Consider the following 16,834-nt stretch of genomic DNA (forward strand, 5'->3'; position numbering starts at 1 on the left):
ATGACGGCATACAAGTTTCTGTTGCTGTTCAGCTGCTGGCTCCAGTCGACACTAAAAGGGCTTAAACTCTCCATTGTTCGTGCCAATGAAGCAGATGACTTGAGCTTATATGATGAACAACTGAGAGGCTGAGCTGTTGGGGCTAATGTGGCTTTTAGAGGTTTAGCCATGGGTCCATAGCATCATCCCCTGGCTATATAAAAACAAAAACAACATTTATGTGGTATTCACAGAATGAACAAGTGACAGACAAAAAAGGGTTAACACAGAACCACTCGGAGCTGTGAGTTTGAAGTGAGTCATAAAGCTCTGCTGCTGGCATTTAAAATATTATGTAAACCATCGGTTCAGAAGAGGCTCAAAGACATTTTGAGGTGCTTTGACACATGTAGGAGGATGATAGTAGTACATATTTTGAGTCTCTCTCACTTGTAAACATGGCATTTTGTAACTCTAGTGTGCCACCAAGTGGTCCTAAAACTAAAAGCAGGTACAGATTTGACGTACAAATTTGTTTTATTTTCAGCTGCAAGTTTATGAAACATGGTAGAGCATAGAGATTTACAGTAAAGGAGTCATTACACACATAAGCAGAAACAAGTCAATCACAGGGCATTAGCAGTCTAAATGAAGGACCCTCAGAGAAGCCATCAGTGATTGTCAACCAGAGCAAGCCAGGAAACAAAGTCCAAACAGAACATGCTGTAACCCATTCAAAGGATGCTTCAGTTTTGTCTCATGACTGTGTGTTATCGTAGTATTATTTCATCTATGCTGGTGCAATAGGGGATAAATAAGCCTCAACAAATAGAGGTGACATCACAATATTTCAGGAGAAACCAAAAACTTGTTGTGTTTTGGTAATTAATGAGCATCCAGATGCCTTATGTATTCTGTCAGATAACTATTTGTATATTTACACATTTCCAACAGTCTCTTCAATGGAAAACGTATTATATAATCCAATATATGCTATACCTAGATGTACATCTTAAATACTAACTGTGAACTGTGGGATGAAGTGACAATGAACCCTGAGGATATGTATGGACTATAATGTTGAGCATGTATTTTATGTTCAGCCAAACCTGTGTGTCAGAGGCCCTCGGTTATAACTGTATACTAAACAACAGCAACAAGAACCAGAGGGATTTCTCACCCACAAGGAAAGCCGAATCACAAGCCTAAAGTTACTGCGAGTAGGAACTTACTGCTACCATCACACAACTTCACACCTCCAGTTTGCACAGAGCACAATAGAGACACAGTCCAGGGTTAAGAGGGCAGGGATGTTAGTTCTGAAACCCATGCTGTAGCAATATCAGTAATGCTTATAGTGGTTAATAGAGGTTGTGAAGAAAATAAAAACAAAGCACATTTCATTGTATATTTTTGTTTCCTTTTTGTTTGTTAAATACACACATCAAACAGGTCAATGGTTTATATAATGTGAACAATCTTGCCGTTGCAGACAGTAGCAGAGGTCTTCCCCTGTTCATGAGCTAAATGTGTGGATACATGAGCCAACATTGACGACATTATGGAGGAGAAAAGAGAGGGACAGTCAAGATAGTCCTCCAGAAATTCCCTCAGCAGTAAAGAACACGGTCATAAACATTCAGAGGATTTTTGTGCAATCATTGAAAAGACTGATCCTTGCCTTAAGTCTCCTTGCACAAACTGTACATCTATCCATTTTCATCAAACTGCCTCAGATGAAGGGGAAGAAACTTAAAGCGGTCCTCCATACCGTATTCAAACAGTAAAAAGCCCAGAAATACCTTTATGTGTGATATACTTCAAAAACAAAAACTACAGGCATGTCCATACGCGTTTCAATGCACTGTTCTTTCCAGAGGCACTACAAGCTCTAGTCATGCCTTCCCAGCTGGGCTTTGTATATTAGTTGGAGATGGGCATTTCAAGATGACCGGAGCCCTCCAGAAGAGCAAAGGGACAAAACCTCGCTCACAATAAGGCCATAGACCATCTGTGGAAAGGGGCAAGACAAAAATGGTCCTGAAATGCCTCACGCTCCAGGGAACTTCATCCAAAGCCATGAAGAGACTGAATGTATCAAAAGTAGATCTGCTTGGCATGTGACGGGTTCTGCTCCATGGGGCAATATGGGCATTTCAACCTTAAGAATGAACCAGTCAAAATCAATACATAGTACGGTTATACAGTAAATGTGATCTGAACACACAAAAACTGTCACACTCACTTTCCAGCGTTGGTGAGTTTGTTGAGAGCATCTCTGGAGATGACATGGCCACAAATGAGCTTCATTGGAGGGTTGCTTTCTGAAGTTTGTTGACGAAGAATTGGGCAGGCGAATACTGAGTGATACCAGCACTTTTTTCCCAGGTCAATTTCAATCTGGACAATCAGAAAAACAAACTTAGTGAATCAAAGTGAGTAAAGAATAACGTGGTTTACTGAATATTACTTACGGGCAACTCATCTTTGTGTGTCCAAACTCCACTACATTGTCTTTGCTCTATGACCTGTTTGATGTTCATCAGCACAGGCAAAGCCATACAGCCTGATGCGAAACTAGAACATAAAAAACTAATATTACTTTAAAGTTTTAATATTCGCTTGTTAATCAACTTATTTTAACAATCTAACCTGACACTTAGCGGGGACTCTACAGAAAGACCCAGTAAGGCACAGGCATCCCTGGTGAAGATGTTGCAGATCTCAGCCCACTGGTTTGGCTCAAGCAAACTGCGATATGGAGAATTTTCAATTCCATGGCGCAGGTAGACCAGGCTCCCCATGAGAATTTGGATATCTGTGAGAACAGAAAACAATAGTATATTCTACACAGCTTTATCTCCTGCAGAATAGGACTGTCACAATAAATACTAGATTGATTTATTGTTCAATACATGATAGATAGAACAGTAATTTTTGAGGGTCAATATTTCTCATGGAGACTTTCTGTGCAATAGTGGGTACATTTTGGTTATTTTTCTATTCTACAATGAGGTTTGAGCTGTACAAGTTTGAATTATGAATTTCTATGCCTCATTATAGACGGAAACAAAAACTACTTATGTGTTGCATTGTTATTTATTTTGTTGCAGCTTGCATTTTATTTACATTATTGTACATTTAGAATAATTTTTGGGAATATTCTGCTTACATCGCACTTCAAAATTTGTTATCGTGACGGGGCTAGTGTGATCAGCATTACCTCTCTGGTGCTGTGAAGCAAATGGTTGAAAATGTCTTGCATATTGCAGAGCTTCCACTTGGTTGCTAATGCCTCCACTGAGCAGGCTGATGAAGTACAATCGGTGTAACTTGAATTCTAGACTACTGTTCAGGTCAAGAAGCCGCTGGCGATTTGTCACTGCCCATCTAAAAAACAGACACACTTCAATAGAGAATCTAGTTCAATTAATTAAACCATTAAATAGAAAAACATACTCTAACGCTGGCCTGAGGTCCTGCATTCGTAGAGCTTCAAGAATCCTGTTTAATTCAAGAAAAGGCTGCTTCATACTCATATCAATGACTACCCCAGACTCCTGAAAATAGAATGATGCAAGTTTGTAGTATCTCTTTTCAGGTTGATGTGTTTTGACAGTTTGCATTTCTTACCTGACACAAATCTTCTGCTACACCGAGCATGCCTTGTCTGTACAGATGCTCAACTATCGTTTCACTAAGATATTTCTGCCTGTCAGGGGTATCCCATACTGTTTCTGCAACCACGGCACTAATCTCTGCATCAAAATTCTGGAGAGGAAAAGACTTTCAGAAGGCACATAGAAATAAATGTAAATGTAACTGTTTAATTTCATATTTACCCTGTCAATAGCTTTGCCAACTTTTGACACACTGCCATGAATGTCCTTGTGTCGTGAAGCTAACATTTGTACTGTTTCTTTAATGTTCTTACAGCACTGTGTCATTGTCTGAGACAGTACAGACAAATCTGCATCTTGTACACCTGTAGAAGCAAAAAAACAGATCAAATCCACTGCAGTGAACATCAGCACTACTAACTGAAATCATAAATGAGAGCTGGACACACATATAAAACCACCGTCTTACCAAATGCTACTAGCTGTGCACGTATCTCACAGACACTGCGCAGGAGTTCATCTAGTCTCTCTTCAGACTGGTGGCCGTACATGACAAAGCGATGGAGAACTTTTTCCAATTCCCGCTCCACACATGCACACTGCTCCATGTTTCTGCCTACACACTCAGACACAACAACTGACAAGAAAAACACAGATTCATTACATAGAAAACATTTAAAATTGTATTTTGTTTTGTCAATTCTAACTCCCGTGAAAGATTACTTTTGTTAAATAACTAACTAAATAATATATCCTGATACATAACACAGAAACTGAACTGTTGGAAGACATATCTTAAAAAATGAAGTGGTCTTGCGTTAAGCATTAGGCCTTTCCAAATAAGGCAAATAAGTTAGTGTTTTGAACAAACACAACCTGTCAGTAATAAATGTTTTTAGTTTAATTTATTTAACATCGTGTCACACTATTTGGGAGGTGCCAAAACCACATGTGCTCATAAGACCCATAAAACAACAAGCAGACAGACTTTACAATACTACATCAAACTAAGTGTCCTCTTACTCTGCCCCAGGCTTTCAACACAAACAGAGCCAGCTCCGACAAAACATACGATAACCTCCTTAGACAACATTAAACTGCGCAGATCACGACACAAATAATGCAAAAACATGCATAAAGTAATAGTTCCTTTGTGAATGTAAATACGTGTAGGATATACACAATGAAACGAGACTACTTAGTGATCTTTAACATTGTGTTTTATCATTTGTAAAAATCTGGTTTAGACCAGCAGGTTTCGCAGATGTGAGGTCACAGCGCAGGGTTTGTAAAAGATTACGTGCACTTTAAGGTTTAAAGTTACAGCTAAATACACATTTTTCGTAGTGACTTGTTACTTGTTTTACTACTGGTAAAATCCAGTCTAGTCTAGACTGAGGAAATTGTGGACAAAATACATGAACATTCATAGGCTCTCGTCAAAACAATTGTACTTTTGGTGAGTCGTCTCTAAAAGGCTAAGTTAGATAGCTTGTTAGCAGTGAGCTAAAGAAAATGTCCACCAAACCTAGCGTAAACAGACACCTACACACAGAGACATCTTCAGATATCAAACTCAAACTAGAGAAATGTCGTCAGTTAACCTTATTACATCACTCTTTTATATTTACTGCCATTGAGATTAAAACGGGGAACGCAATCGGATAATAAAATAGGATTAACGAAGCCAGAAGAAGCAGCAGACGGCTAACATAAACAAACGGCCTGCGCTCTCTCATTTCCTCGCTGTAAAAGATAGCCATTGCTAACGGCTAACAACGCGCAAGCTTCAAGTTGAAGATATACATCTAAAGACGGTCAGTAGTCGTGTCTTGTTGGTAGCACTGAAGTTATATTTTGGTATGATACATTGATTTTATAAAACAAATGTAGGTTTGGACTTACCCTTCGTGATAATTAACCCGTGCTGGCTAGTTAGCCGACATTAGCGTTAGCAACTTGTTTGACAACACTAGACTAGCCTGAAGACTGCGGATGTTCCTGTGTCGCACAGTGTGTCTCGGATCATTTTCAAATTAAGACACCGACCATTGTTTTTGCAGTTTAGTTAATGAGGTTTGAAATAGTTTCCATAAATACCATCTGTTTATAAGACAAATTATGATTGATAAATAATTATTCCATGTTTTGTGTTGGGTTGCTCTGCTTGCAACAGTATGAAATTACAGTTATTCTAATAAATGTATTCTTAGATGGCTGTGCTTCAAGTCAGTACTGAAAAAAAAAAAATTGAGTCTGAAAGTCACATTTAAAATCTGCCAGATTAGGCCATAAATAGACTCTAGCATTGTTCTGAGTGAAAAGCAGATTGGTCAAAGGGTGGCTGAGGTCTTTGTATGGGACAGTATGACTAATCTATCTGTTATGCGGTCATGCACATCTAAGCTGGCCATAAGGGCTGATCATTCTTTCCCTTTGAGTGCATTAACCACAACAGCTCAGTTTTATCTGCGGCATAGACGCCTGTACAACAGCATAATAGATGGAATTCAGAAGCTCAGTGGTCTGATTAGTGTACTACCAACATACTGTATGCACTATTTATTATATATTTTTCTGGGAATCAAATGATGGGAGTTAACTGGACTCTCAGCTATAGACTGTAGACTATTAGTTTTGACAATTTAGACCATAATACTGAACATGTCAAATGTATTGCACAAAGATTCCTTCCTCTAAATCAGGGGTGTCAAACATATTTTCACCGGGGGCCACATTAGCAAAATATCAGTCTTCAAAGGGCCGGATGTAAAATAAATCTAACTGCTTTTTTAACTTGTTAATTAACTGTTTCTGTATTTATTACTTGTTCAAGTTACAAATATTACATATGCTTTTGCCTAGATGTAAAAATGTGGCTGTGTTACTGTGTATCTCCTGATAAAATTACATTTTAAGACCATGAAACACATGAAATGATGTGGAGGGCCCCCGGGCCTTGAGTTTGACATATGTGCTCTAAATAAACAACAAAATTCTTTCACTGTCACAAAATACTCAATATTGATACAGCAGCTCACGATAATGGTATTGTATCACCAAATTAAGTTCATGAAATATTGATTTCTTTTATACCATATGATTTTTTTGTTCACATTGCTCATTTAAGCACTTGCACACAATAGCTGAGTAACATCTACAGAATAAATTGAATTAGACTTCACTTTAATCAGACTTTGTCATCATGTCACCATGCATAGTTTCATTAAATTAATAGGCCGGACAGCCTCACATACAATAAAGAATTATGTTGGAATATTGGCAGTGATTCTGCTTATGCAAGTCAGGTCTGCAAACATGGCTTATGCTTTAGCATGTGAGCTTGCTTAACCATTACCCAGAGACTGTATTGACCTTTGACCTATTGTCCTGCACCTAAATACACAGTAGAACAGTATTCCAATGGTTTAGATTCAATATGTAAGCTCAGATCGATACTTTTTGAATTGGCCTCTGAACAATGAATCCACTTCTTCTGTCTGAAATATGTCTGAAAATTTGGCTATCTATCCTGATAGTGTGGCCCTATATATAGAGGAGCCCTGTGACTGAGCTGGCGCTAAGTGTCAGATTCCAGGCGCTCTCATTTGTCCAGGCAGAATCAGCACCTGCTGCTAACTATAAACCCGCCCCGCCAGCCCCACTGTACCCCAGCCCTGCACTCACAGGAAAGCCCAACCAGAACTCATGCTGGAGGAGAAAGATCTAGGTTAAACGGCTGCTTGTCCTGTGGCTGGATGGGAGGGGGAAAGGGATCATGGGAAGTCAGAGAAGAGGAATCAAAAGAAGATGAAGTCTGGAACATGGCAGTGCCTTTTCCATACTGACACAGTTTAGTCAAAGTGGCACCTCTCTGAGCTTTGGGCAGCTGAGTGAATCCTGTTTTCCTGCAGAGATTTTCTGTATTTGAGTTTGCTGTGGATTAAGACAATCAGCTGGAAGTGGAGCAGAGGAACTAAATTCCCGATGGATAGTGGCTAGCCATCCGTGGCCAAAGGTACAGGAAATCACTTTTGTTCTTTGTAAAAAAAAGAAAAAAAAGAAATATGCTCTCAGAATTATGGACTGACTGTGAATGTACGGAATAATGTGTATATTTTAATCTGTCATGATAATAGCTGCTAGCTACAATTATGGATGCAATGGATGCAATGGATGCAACAGAGGTTTAGTGTAAGCATGACAATGGAATAGGTTCATAGAGTACAATTTACAAATACAAAATGTCCTTTTTTGTATAATCCTTTTTAATACATGTCCATGCATTACAATTTCACAGACTTGCTAATTATTATCGCTGATTTAAAAATAATTAGCTACACCTCCTCCAGGTAACTGTATCTCTTTTGCAGACCAGGACCTGACCCCAGGGCAGCCCAAAAGAGCCACTGGCCACAGAAATTGGAGCTTGTGGTTTAGCGATGGACAGCTGGACTCTCCAAGGGGACAGTTACTCCTTTTTGCGCAGTGCACCGCGCACCTTTTCCCTCTGTCACCGCGACGGTACTCCTAACCACGTGGAGATCTTTGACATAATTAACACGCCCAGCCAGCGCAGTGCCATTTCTGAGACCACCTGCCTGTGTGACATTTTTGGAGACGACTGTGAAGCTTCACTTTCAAGCAGTCCCGCTTCAGCAGCTTTTATCCCACAGCAGACAGAGGTGGAGGGACGTGCAGTGACCTCACCCTCAGTGGATGATAATAACGACTCCTCGGGTTCTTATCATACAGCCCATAGCTCCATTGAAGGAGAGGAGGGGCTTGAGGACACGAATGAGAAGCAGAACTGTGTTCCATTACAAAGTTTAACAGAAGAACAAACACCTCCTGAATTTTCTGGAACAACTAACAGGGCACATTGCAGGGCGAGTCCAGACCTCACAACAGTTTGTGACGGGATTTTGCCCGAGAACAAAACCCCTCAAACTCACAGCCCAGAGGGAAGTTGTCACTCTTTATCTTCATCTTTAGTTGATATTACATACACACCTTCACCCTCAAGTTCAAGAAAGGGTATCTCTGAAACAGAAAGCAGGAGAACTACTCCTGCCTCTAAGGACAGACATAGCAGCTTGTCACAGCACACCCCCACTCCTGAGTTAGAAAACTGTGTCAGCTCCTCTGCATCTGTTACCACACAACCTGAAGTCTGGGAACTATCTTCAGAACCAGGGCACATCTGTAACCACAACTTTACAAAGCTGCCACCAGACAATGTTATTACTCCATTAAACTTTCAACCTAAAGTTATTGTATCATCAACTGACATTCTGTTGTCTCCACGGCCAGCGCTAAGAGGCAGAATCTCAGTGCATGATCTATTCAGCAGAGGCTCCACACCAGATTTAGATGACCATCCTCAAACTCATGAACCTATTCCAAGTCCTATAAATGTCAAAGAAGACATAACTGTTTCTGTTGAGCCAGATACAAATGACACAGAGTCTACACCTGACCTACAATATACGTCTCCCTCACCTGTGAACTCACCCACACCATCACCTGAGCCAGGGAGCATTTCATCTGAAATAATAAGACTAAACAGTCCATCCCCTTCACCAAGCCGACTCAGCCCCACCTCACCCCACAGTCCTGCAACCAGATCTCCCACCGCTGCACTTTCCCCTCAACAAAAGTACATTTACACTCCACCGCCAAGTAGAAGCTCACTGTATTCACCGGTACTAACCCATTTGTCCCCATCTCCTGTGTATTCACCTATAGTTTGTATAGATAAAGCTTCATCTCCTGAAATCAGAATTACAGCTTCTTCACCTGAACTGGAAAATGAGCTTAAGAGCCCTGTTTTTGAGCCTCAATTAGACTCACCTGTAGTCCAGTCTCCTGTACCCCCTCACATCACAAACGTCTCACCTGTAGTCCAGTCTCCTACACCGTCTCGTATCACAAACATCTCACCTGTCGACCAGTCTCCTACACCCTCCCACATCACAAACGTCTCACCTGTAATCCAGTCTCCTACACCCCATCACATTACAAACATCTCACCTGTAGTTCAGTCTCTTACACCGTCTCCCATCACAAACATCTCACCTGTAGCCCAGTCTCCTACACCATCTCCCATCACAAACATCTCACCTGTAGCTCAGTCTCCTACACCATCTCCCATCACAAACATCTCACCTGTAGCTCAGTCTCCTACACCCCGTCACATTACAAACATCTCACCTGTAGTCCAGTCTCCTACACCATCTCCCACCACAAACATCTCACCTGTAGCTCAGTCTCCTACACCCCGTCACATTACAAACATCTCACCTGTAGTCCAGTCTCCTACACCCCGTCACATTACAAACATCTCACCTGTAGTCCAGTCTCCTACACCCCGTCACATTACAAACATCTCACCTGTAGTCCAGTCTCTTACACCGTCTCCCATCACAAACATCTCACCTGTAGTCCAGTCTCTTACACCGTCTCCCATCACAAACATCTCACCTGTAGTCCAGTCTCTTACACCGTCTCCCATCACAAACATCTCACCTGTAGTCCAGTCTCTTACACCGTCTCCCATCACAAACATCTCACCTGTAGTCCAGTCTCTTACACCGTCTCCCATCACAAACATCTCACCTGTAGTCCAGTCTCTTACACCGTCTCCCATCACAAACATCTCACCTGTAGTCCAGTCTCCTACACCCTGTCACATTACAAACATCACAAACATAGTCCAGCCTCCTGCATCCCCTCACATCACAAACATATCTTACTCCATTGTTCAACCTGAAGACCAGCCCTCTCCTGCTTTTTCAGAAGAACCTTGTCTTTCTGAATCACCCATACCAAGAGATTTTAGTCCAAGCAGATACTCTTCTCACAGTTCACTTGTGTTTGACCTGCAGTCACAGCAGCAGTCTGAGGACACACATAAAACACCATCCCCAAAAATAAGAAATCACAGCCCTTTGTCCTCACATTGTCAAAGTCTCTCACCTCACTACAAATGTGATATATCTCAAGCTGCTGAGCCACTATTATCTGAAACACTATCTGAAGATAAGTTTGACTGTTGTACTTTTAAAGACACTGTGGAACAACAAAACCTTCATTCTTCAATTGACGTAGCAGAAACTGAAGAGTCTGCACAGCCAGCATCCCCATATAAACTGCACAGTGAAGACTCTAATTCAGTGTGTGTTTTGCCTGTGTCTCCAAGTTATTCTCCTCCACCAGTGTGTTTGTCCGAATCAGCAGCCAGAGTGACAACAAGTGAAGTACAGTCAGCGGTTGAGTTAGGTTCAAATTTATATGCTGAGAAACAAGATACAGATCGTTGTTATATTGAGGGGAAAGGTTGTTTTAAAAAATCTCCTACTGTGGTGAACTATCCTATAACTGATCCTGTATTACCTGTGCCCAAGGAAAATACAACTTTGCCAGTTAAAAAAAGAGAAAACCCACAGCCTCAATTTATTAATTACTCTCAAAGCAACCGCACATTCAATACAAATCTGACTCCAAAGCCTTTCAGAAGGCAACTGTCTGGAACAGTTGGAGCTGAAAACAAAAGTACTTTAAGAGAGAACATGGCCAGCCATGTAAAGAAGAGGAGGACACCTTCTCCTCCACTTACCAGATTTACACCTGTCCACATCATTGCCCCTGAAAAGCCTTACAGACAGTGGCAAACCAGAGGCCGGAGCCCTCCTCAAGTTAAAACATCGTTACCCAGTGCTAATCTAAAGAAAGTGGTGACAAATACGGAAATCCCCCATCATGACCTTGTTAATAATAGCCAAGAAGACTGGTTTAGGAAGAGGAGGCCACAAGAGATGGAAAGGGGACTGCGGCTGCAGGAGAGTGCAATAGATCAGGAGCAACAGGATTGTGGGAAGTACAGAGAGGGAAAGAGGGAGGAGCAAATCCCAGAAAAGGGGGAGGGATGGCATGGGGATGCCAGTTACAGAGAGGAACAGGTTGAGCTGTCATTCAATGCCAAGAATAGAAAGGGCCCTGTGAGTCGCAACACTGCTCCCACAGGGAGAGATAGTCGTCCTGGTCTGCCAACAGTGCATTCCTCCTCAGAAAGCCAGCTCACCAGACAGCCAAAGCAACAACAGACCACGCACAGGCTTTCTTCCCAACCTGACACTAGGAGTGGAAGACTTGGAAGGCGGCTTCAGCCCCCCATAACTCAGCACAGGAGCGCTTCTTCTGGACGCGTTGCCACAAATAAGCCTGGGAGGAGTTCGAGCTCCAGCATGGGAAGTGAGCTCGATGAGGCAGACCATGAAGTTAAATGGTTTTCGGATGTGGCATTCAGCAGCCTCTCGAGCCCTGAGGTAGACTATCTGGACATGTACAACTCAAGCCATCGCTCTTCTACCAATGCTTCTCAACCATCTACCCAGGACAGTCCAGCTGGGGTCAGTACACCTTGGTTGTCTTATGCTGACTTTAGAGGCTCAGCCCAAATGTTGGACAATGATGAATTTGCTCTCCAACAATCATCTACCTACTATTCAGATGGACTGGATCCTTCCAGATGCTATGAGTTGGGAAGCTTTGAGTGTGTTGATGTGGCTGTGGAAAAAGAGGACTCTAGGAGGGTCAGAAGAGGAGTACCTAAAAGACAGATTCAGCTAAAGAGGAGGGACACCACTGAATCAAAAGATGAGAGCAGTGAGAACAGTAGTCCTGGCATCCCACTGATGGATAACCTTTCTCAAGACACTCATCAGAGAGAGACTTTACTAAGACAGCACTCTACCCCAGCATCCTCACTGGATCCAGAGCCGTATGAAGAGAATCCAGCTCTTGACAAACACCAAAATGTAACAAAATCTAAACTTCAAAAATCTCCTTCATTTGATGAGTCATGTTCCAAGACTAAAATTGCCACTTGTCTCATTAAGAGTGTCTTGACTAAAAAGATGCAGAGTGATGAGCTGACTGGAGAAGAAGAACCTTGTGATGTGGACGAAAGCATCTCAACTACAAAAACCTCAAAGTCTCCCAAACCTGATATGCAACTGTTGAGTTCCAGTCTTCAGTCAGACTCTAGCATCTTATCTGATACCTTTGGAGGCAGAAGTGACACAAATGTAAAAGACGAGGTTGGGAGACAGAAAAACCTAAGAGGAAAATTAAGTCATAGACCGAGTTCAACCAATAGTAACAGAAGCGTAACATTTTCAATAGCTGACAGCGAAGAGGCCGAAGCTGAGACCAGATCTGCAATTTTACAATCAGAACCCAAAGCGACGTCCTCTAAAGAAGTTTCTGATAACAATCAAAGGTGGAAGGAGACAGAGCATGATGACTCAACAAATAGCACTGCCGGGAACTCAGGTCCTGCCACTGAAGCCGGAGCCTCATCTACTGGACATGCCGCGATGACAAATAGAGAACAGGAATGTGAAAACACACAGGCCCATAAACAGGCGCAGGAGGGTGTCCATGCCTCATACAAGCCAAAAAGCCCCAACAGCCTTTCCATATTATTATCAGAAAAGAAAAAAGCCTCCCTCAATGTCTGCCTTACACCTGAAACTGAAAACAAATCTTTCATTTCAGATGAGAAAGTGGAATCCTGTGTTAACGATAAAATAGAAGACCAAATGGATGAGAAAATGAAGGGGCCTATACACAAAGTTCGAGACGTGAGGCGTCTTGTAAAAAACACTTACAATCTCTCGTTCAAAGCAACCAGCGCTGCTCCTTCAGATGACACCAATTCTACCAAGGAACAAACTGAAAAGGAAAACACTGGGGAGGTCGCACAACTGGAGGGTCAGGAGTCGCAAGATGTGAAGCATAAAGAAACGTCAGAGTTAAACGAGGAAAGTAAAGAAAGTAATAGCATTAAAACAAAAGATGAAAAAAATTGTCAGCACAAACAACCGACACCTCAGTCACAACCAATGCAAATAGAATACAAGGCTGTGTGCTGGAAAGAAGATAAAAGTAAAACTGCCACTGATACACAGCCTATTACTGAGACACAGTTACACCATGTAAACGAGGCAAAACATGAAGATGCTACAAGTTTTGATGTTCAGAGTAAGGGTAAAGTAAGTGCAGTTGCTGAAAAACAGCACATATTGACACACCAGCATGTGGATAGACCGATGCTTGGCTCTCTCCCCAAAATGCCAAGTAAAGAAAGAGAAGTGTCAACTGCTATTGTGTTAATACGAGACAACAGCAGAACTAAGAGGTCTGCTTCTCCATCTCACGAGGAGTTTCCAAGCACTGTCCCAGCTTCATCGCCTGGGCTCTCGGGTACTCCTGGAGGCAGCGGACACTCAGTTTCAATGTTACTGAAAGAGAAAGGTTATCACGCTGATATTGGGGCAGTTGTGGGAGAAGGGCAGAATGCAGGTAGCAGTAAAAGTGCGCCATCTAAACATGTGAACTGCTTAGAGATTCCACTTCAGACTTCAACAGAGTCTCACAGAGAAAGAACATTCTCCTCTTCATCCGCTGCATCTGGATCTCCAGCAATGCCAAGCAACACTGAAACCAAAACAGTAGAAACTGAGAGTACTTCTGCCAAACTGGATTCAACTAATAAAGTACACCATTTGCCACCAAAATCTGCCGCAGAGCCATCTCCTGCCAACAAACAAGGAGCATTTGGAGACTTTGAAGCTGTGAAAAGATCTGATCCAACATTTCCTCCAAGATCTCCTGCAGTACGGAGATTCAAACCTCAGCCGATAGAAGTTAAGTCCACATCCAAAGAAACAAACAAACAAGACACAACTACAAGTACCTTAGGAAATAGTAGACCTCAAGCCATTGAAGTTAAATCAGTTGCTAAAAATTCTCAGAAGCCAATTGTTCCGCCTAAACCAAACTGCAAGTTTAAACCTCTAGATTTAGGAGCAATGCCAAGTGAAACTCAGAGACTGCCCCCTATGTCTTCAAAAACTCACACAGAAGATAGATCACAAACAATTGTTGTGTCTTCACCAACAATTTATAGGAAAATTCCCAATGATTCCACTTCAAATTATACAAGAAAGGTGGCTGTGTCTTCAGTGTCAAGCCTTAAACCTCCACCAAACAAACCAACAGCTCCCTCTAATGTCTCAGTTCAGCCTCCACCATCAGAGGCCGACACAGAGGCAGACAGGCAGCAGCGGTCAGGGCCGCCCTCACAGAACTCCAGATACACACAAAGGCATCCCACTTCTGCCACAGCCACTGGTCCTACCATTTCCTCATCTGCACTTTCTGATGTAACAGGACACCAACCCCAAGCACCTGCCCAGACAGGAGCCATCCAGACCAGCCAAACAGCTGTTATGGATTCAAACAACCAACGGCCACATCCTAGAATGCCATATCCTCATGAACCAGCAACAATGGACCCTTCAGATAATGCACAACCTGCTCCTGTTTCCACAGCACAAGGCCCTGGATACATCCGGCAGACGTATCGCAGATCATTCTCAAACGAGTGCTCCCAAAAAAGGAATGACCTGCACTTTTATGCCTCTGATGACCCGCCAAGCTATGATGATAGAGAGAGCTTCAGTCCTCTTAGGTTGCCAGATTTGCCTCCAAGATCAAGCCGCTATCAGCCCTCGTCCCGCCCTCCTCCGTGCTCCTGCACAGCTGGCTGTCCCTCGCACCCGCACCCTCACAACAGCCCACACAATCTTACCCCACCTGCCCCGACACACTCTCCAGGGCATTACCCAGTCGCTCAGCCTGCCCTTCGGCCTCACCACTGTAGACCTGACCCTCAACCAGTGGCATACCAGCCTAGCTCTCCCAAAGCTAGCCCCCTTGGCCCTGGCCCACCACAAGGACTGTACCAGCCTCTGCACCAGCCTCCTGCATGCCCTCCTCACCCATCACTTATGCATGCTTACTCAGCTGAGCGGCCCCTACCACCAGCCCAACATATGGACCCCCGTAGACCCCCAGTGCACCGCTCTCCTCAGCAGTCAGCAGCAGTGATGCCTGGGGCTCCGTACCCAGATCCTGCCCACAGCCACTCTCCAGGTCTCTCTCACATGGACCCACATTATCTGTGTGCTCCTCAGACTCTGGGGCCTTCGTATGGCTCAGACTACGGAGGTGACAGCTCAAGTTTGTACTCCGAGAGCAACTACGGACAAACGCCTCGACGCGTGCTGATGGATCCAGAAACAGGGAAGTATTTCTACATCGAGGTCCCTGTTCAGCCCCTGAGGAAAATGCTGTTTGACCCTGAGACGGGTCAGTATGTGGAAGTGCTCATCCCTCAACAGGCCATGTCCCACTCAGGCTTATATCCCCCTTCAGCACCTAATTACCCCCCTCTCCACAACACTAACATGTATGCACCAGCTCCCCAGTACATGCCTTATGCAGCCCCTCCAGCCCAGCCTCAACCACCCCGTTACCCTGAGCCTTCTGCTGTACCCCCCATGCACCCACACGGGCCTGGGGTGGGTTATAGAAATGCTCCTGGTCAGGGACCCAAATCTGAGACCCAGGGTCATCCACCAGTGGATCCCAACTACCTGGAGAGCATGTACTATGTGCCCACGGGAATGAATGCAAGCCCCAATCCCACCCCTCCCGATTACTACCACAAACACCCCTCTAACCTTCCCCCTACTGGGGGGAAACGCTCTTGAAATAGAGGCCGCCCTTCTGGAGCCTCCAGAGTTTAAAATACACAGGGCATAGAGGGGACTGTCTAATGTTAGCTTGCTGTTATTTGAGTTTTCTTATTGCTAACGAGGACACCAATATTTGGAGTTTCATTTTGGTGCTGCTTTTTTGATATGCTGCTTGGAGAAATCCTATTTTGTGCTGATGGTTAAAAAATGTAACAAGATTTTCTATGAAGCATCTTTAAATAATACAAGACTTTTTCACCATGATTACAGTTTCTGGTACTGCACAGCACTGTTAATATTTGTTCATCTGATCTTCAAAAACTTGAAAACACTATTGATTGTCATATTTATTTTATTACTGTCAGATGAGTGACACCTGATGTTTGCAACAAAATTATAATAAATGGAATACGATTATTTACAAACTGTCTCAACGTCTTTATAATAATAATCATAATCACAACATTTGCCAATAAATTTATAAAACAGCCTAATAAGCCATACACACATATATAAAACACACACATATAAATACCACAAAAATATGCATTGATAAAAGGCTTACTTAACTGTTGAGCTAAAGGGTGGCTCTTTGAGGATTTGAATGTAAAATATGTATAAAACACG

The 16,834-nt window shown here is 42.9% G+C and overlaps 2 protein-coding genes across 2 annotated transcripts; one reads left to right on the forward strand and one right to left on the reverse strand.

Moving 5' to 3' along the window:
- Nucleotides 1-497: 497 nt before the first annotated feature.
- Nucleotides 498-5,635, reverse strand: rmnd5b (required for meiotic nuclear division 5 homolog B). Its single transcript, XM_033974036.2, has 10 exons — nucleotides 5,505-5,635; nucleotides 4,069-4,236; nucleotides 3,822-3,964; nucleotides 3,613-3,750; nucleotides 3,439-3,539; nucleotides 3,203-3,369; nucleotides 2,632-2,797; nucleotides 2,454-2,556; nucleotides 2,225-2,379; nucleotides 498-2,140 (listed from the first exon to the last, which is right to left on the reverse strand). The coding sequence occupies exons 2-10, from the start codon at nucleotides 4,205-4,207 to the stop codon at nucleotides 2,077-2,079; spliced, it is 1,176 nt and encodes a 391-aa protein (XP_033829927.1). The 5' UTR covers nucleotides 4,208-4,236; nucleotides 5,505-5,635; the 3' UTR covers nucleotides 498-2,076.
- A 1,616-nt stretch (nucleotides 5,636-7,251) lies between these two features.
- si:ch73-43g23.1 (mucin-17) lies at nucleotides 7,252-16,607 on the forward strand. Its single transcript, XM_055224583.1, has 2 exons — nucleotides 7,252-7,617; nucleotides 7,973-16,607. Exon 2 carries the CDS (start codon nucleotides 8,042-8,044, stop codon nucleotides 16,220-16,222), a length of 8,181 nt encoding a protein of 2,726 aa, XP_055080558.1. The 5' UTR covers nucleotides 7,252-7,617; nucleotides 7,973-8,041; the 3' UTR covers nucleotides 16,223-16,607.
- The last annotated feature ends 227 nt before the right edge of the window (nucleotides 16,608-16,834 follow it).

This window comes from Periophthalmus magnuspinnatus, chromosome 10 (assembly GCF_009829125.3).
Source record: "Periophthalmus magnuspinnatus isolate fPerMag1 chromosome 10, fPerMag1.2.pri, whole genome shotgun sequence".
NCBI classification, from domain to species: Eukaryota; Metazoa; Chordata; class Actinopteri; order Gobiiformes; family Gobiidae; genus Periophthalmus; species Periophthalmus magnuspinnatus.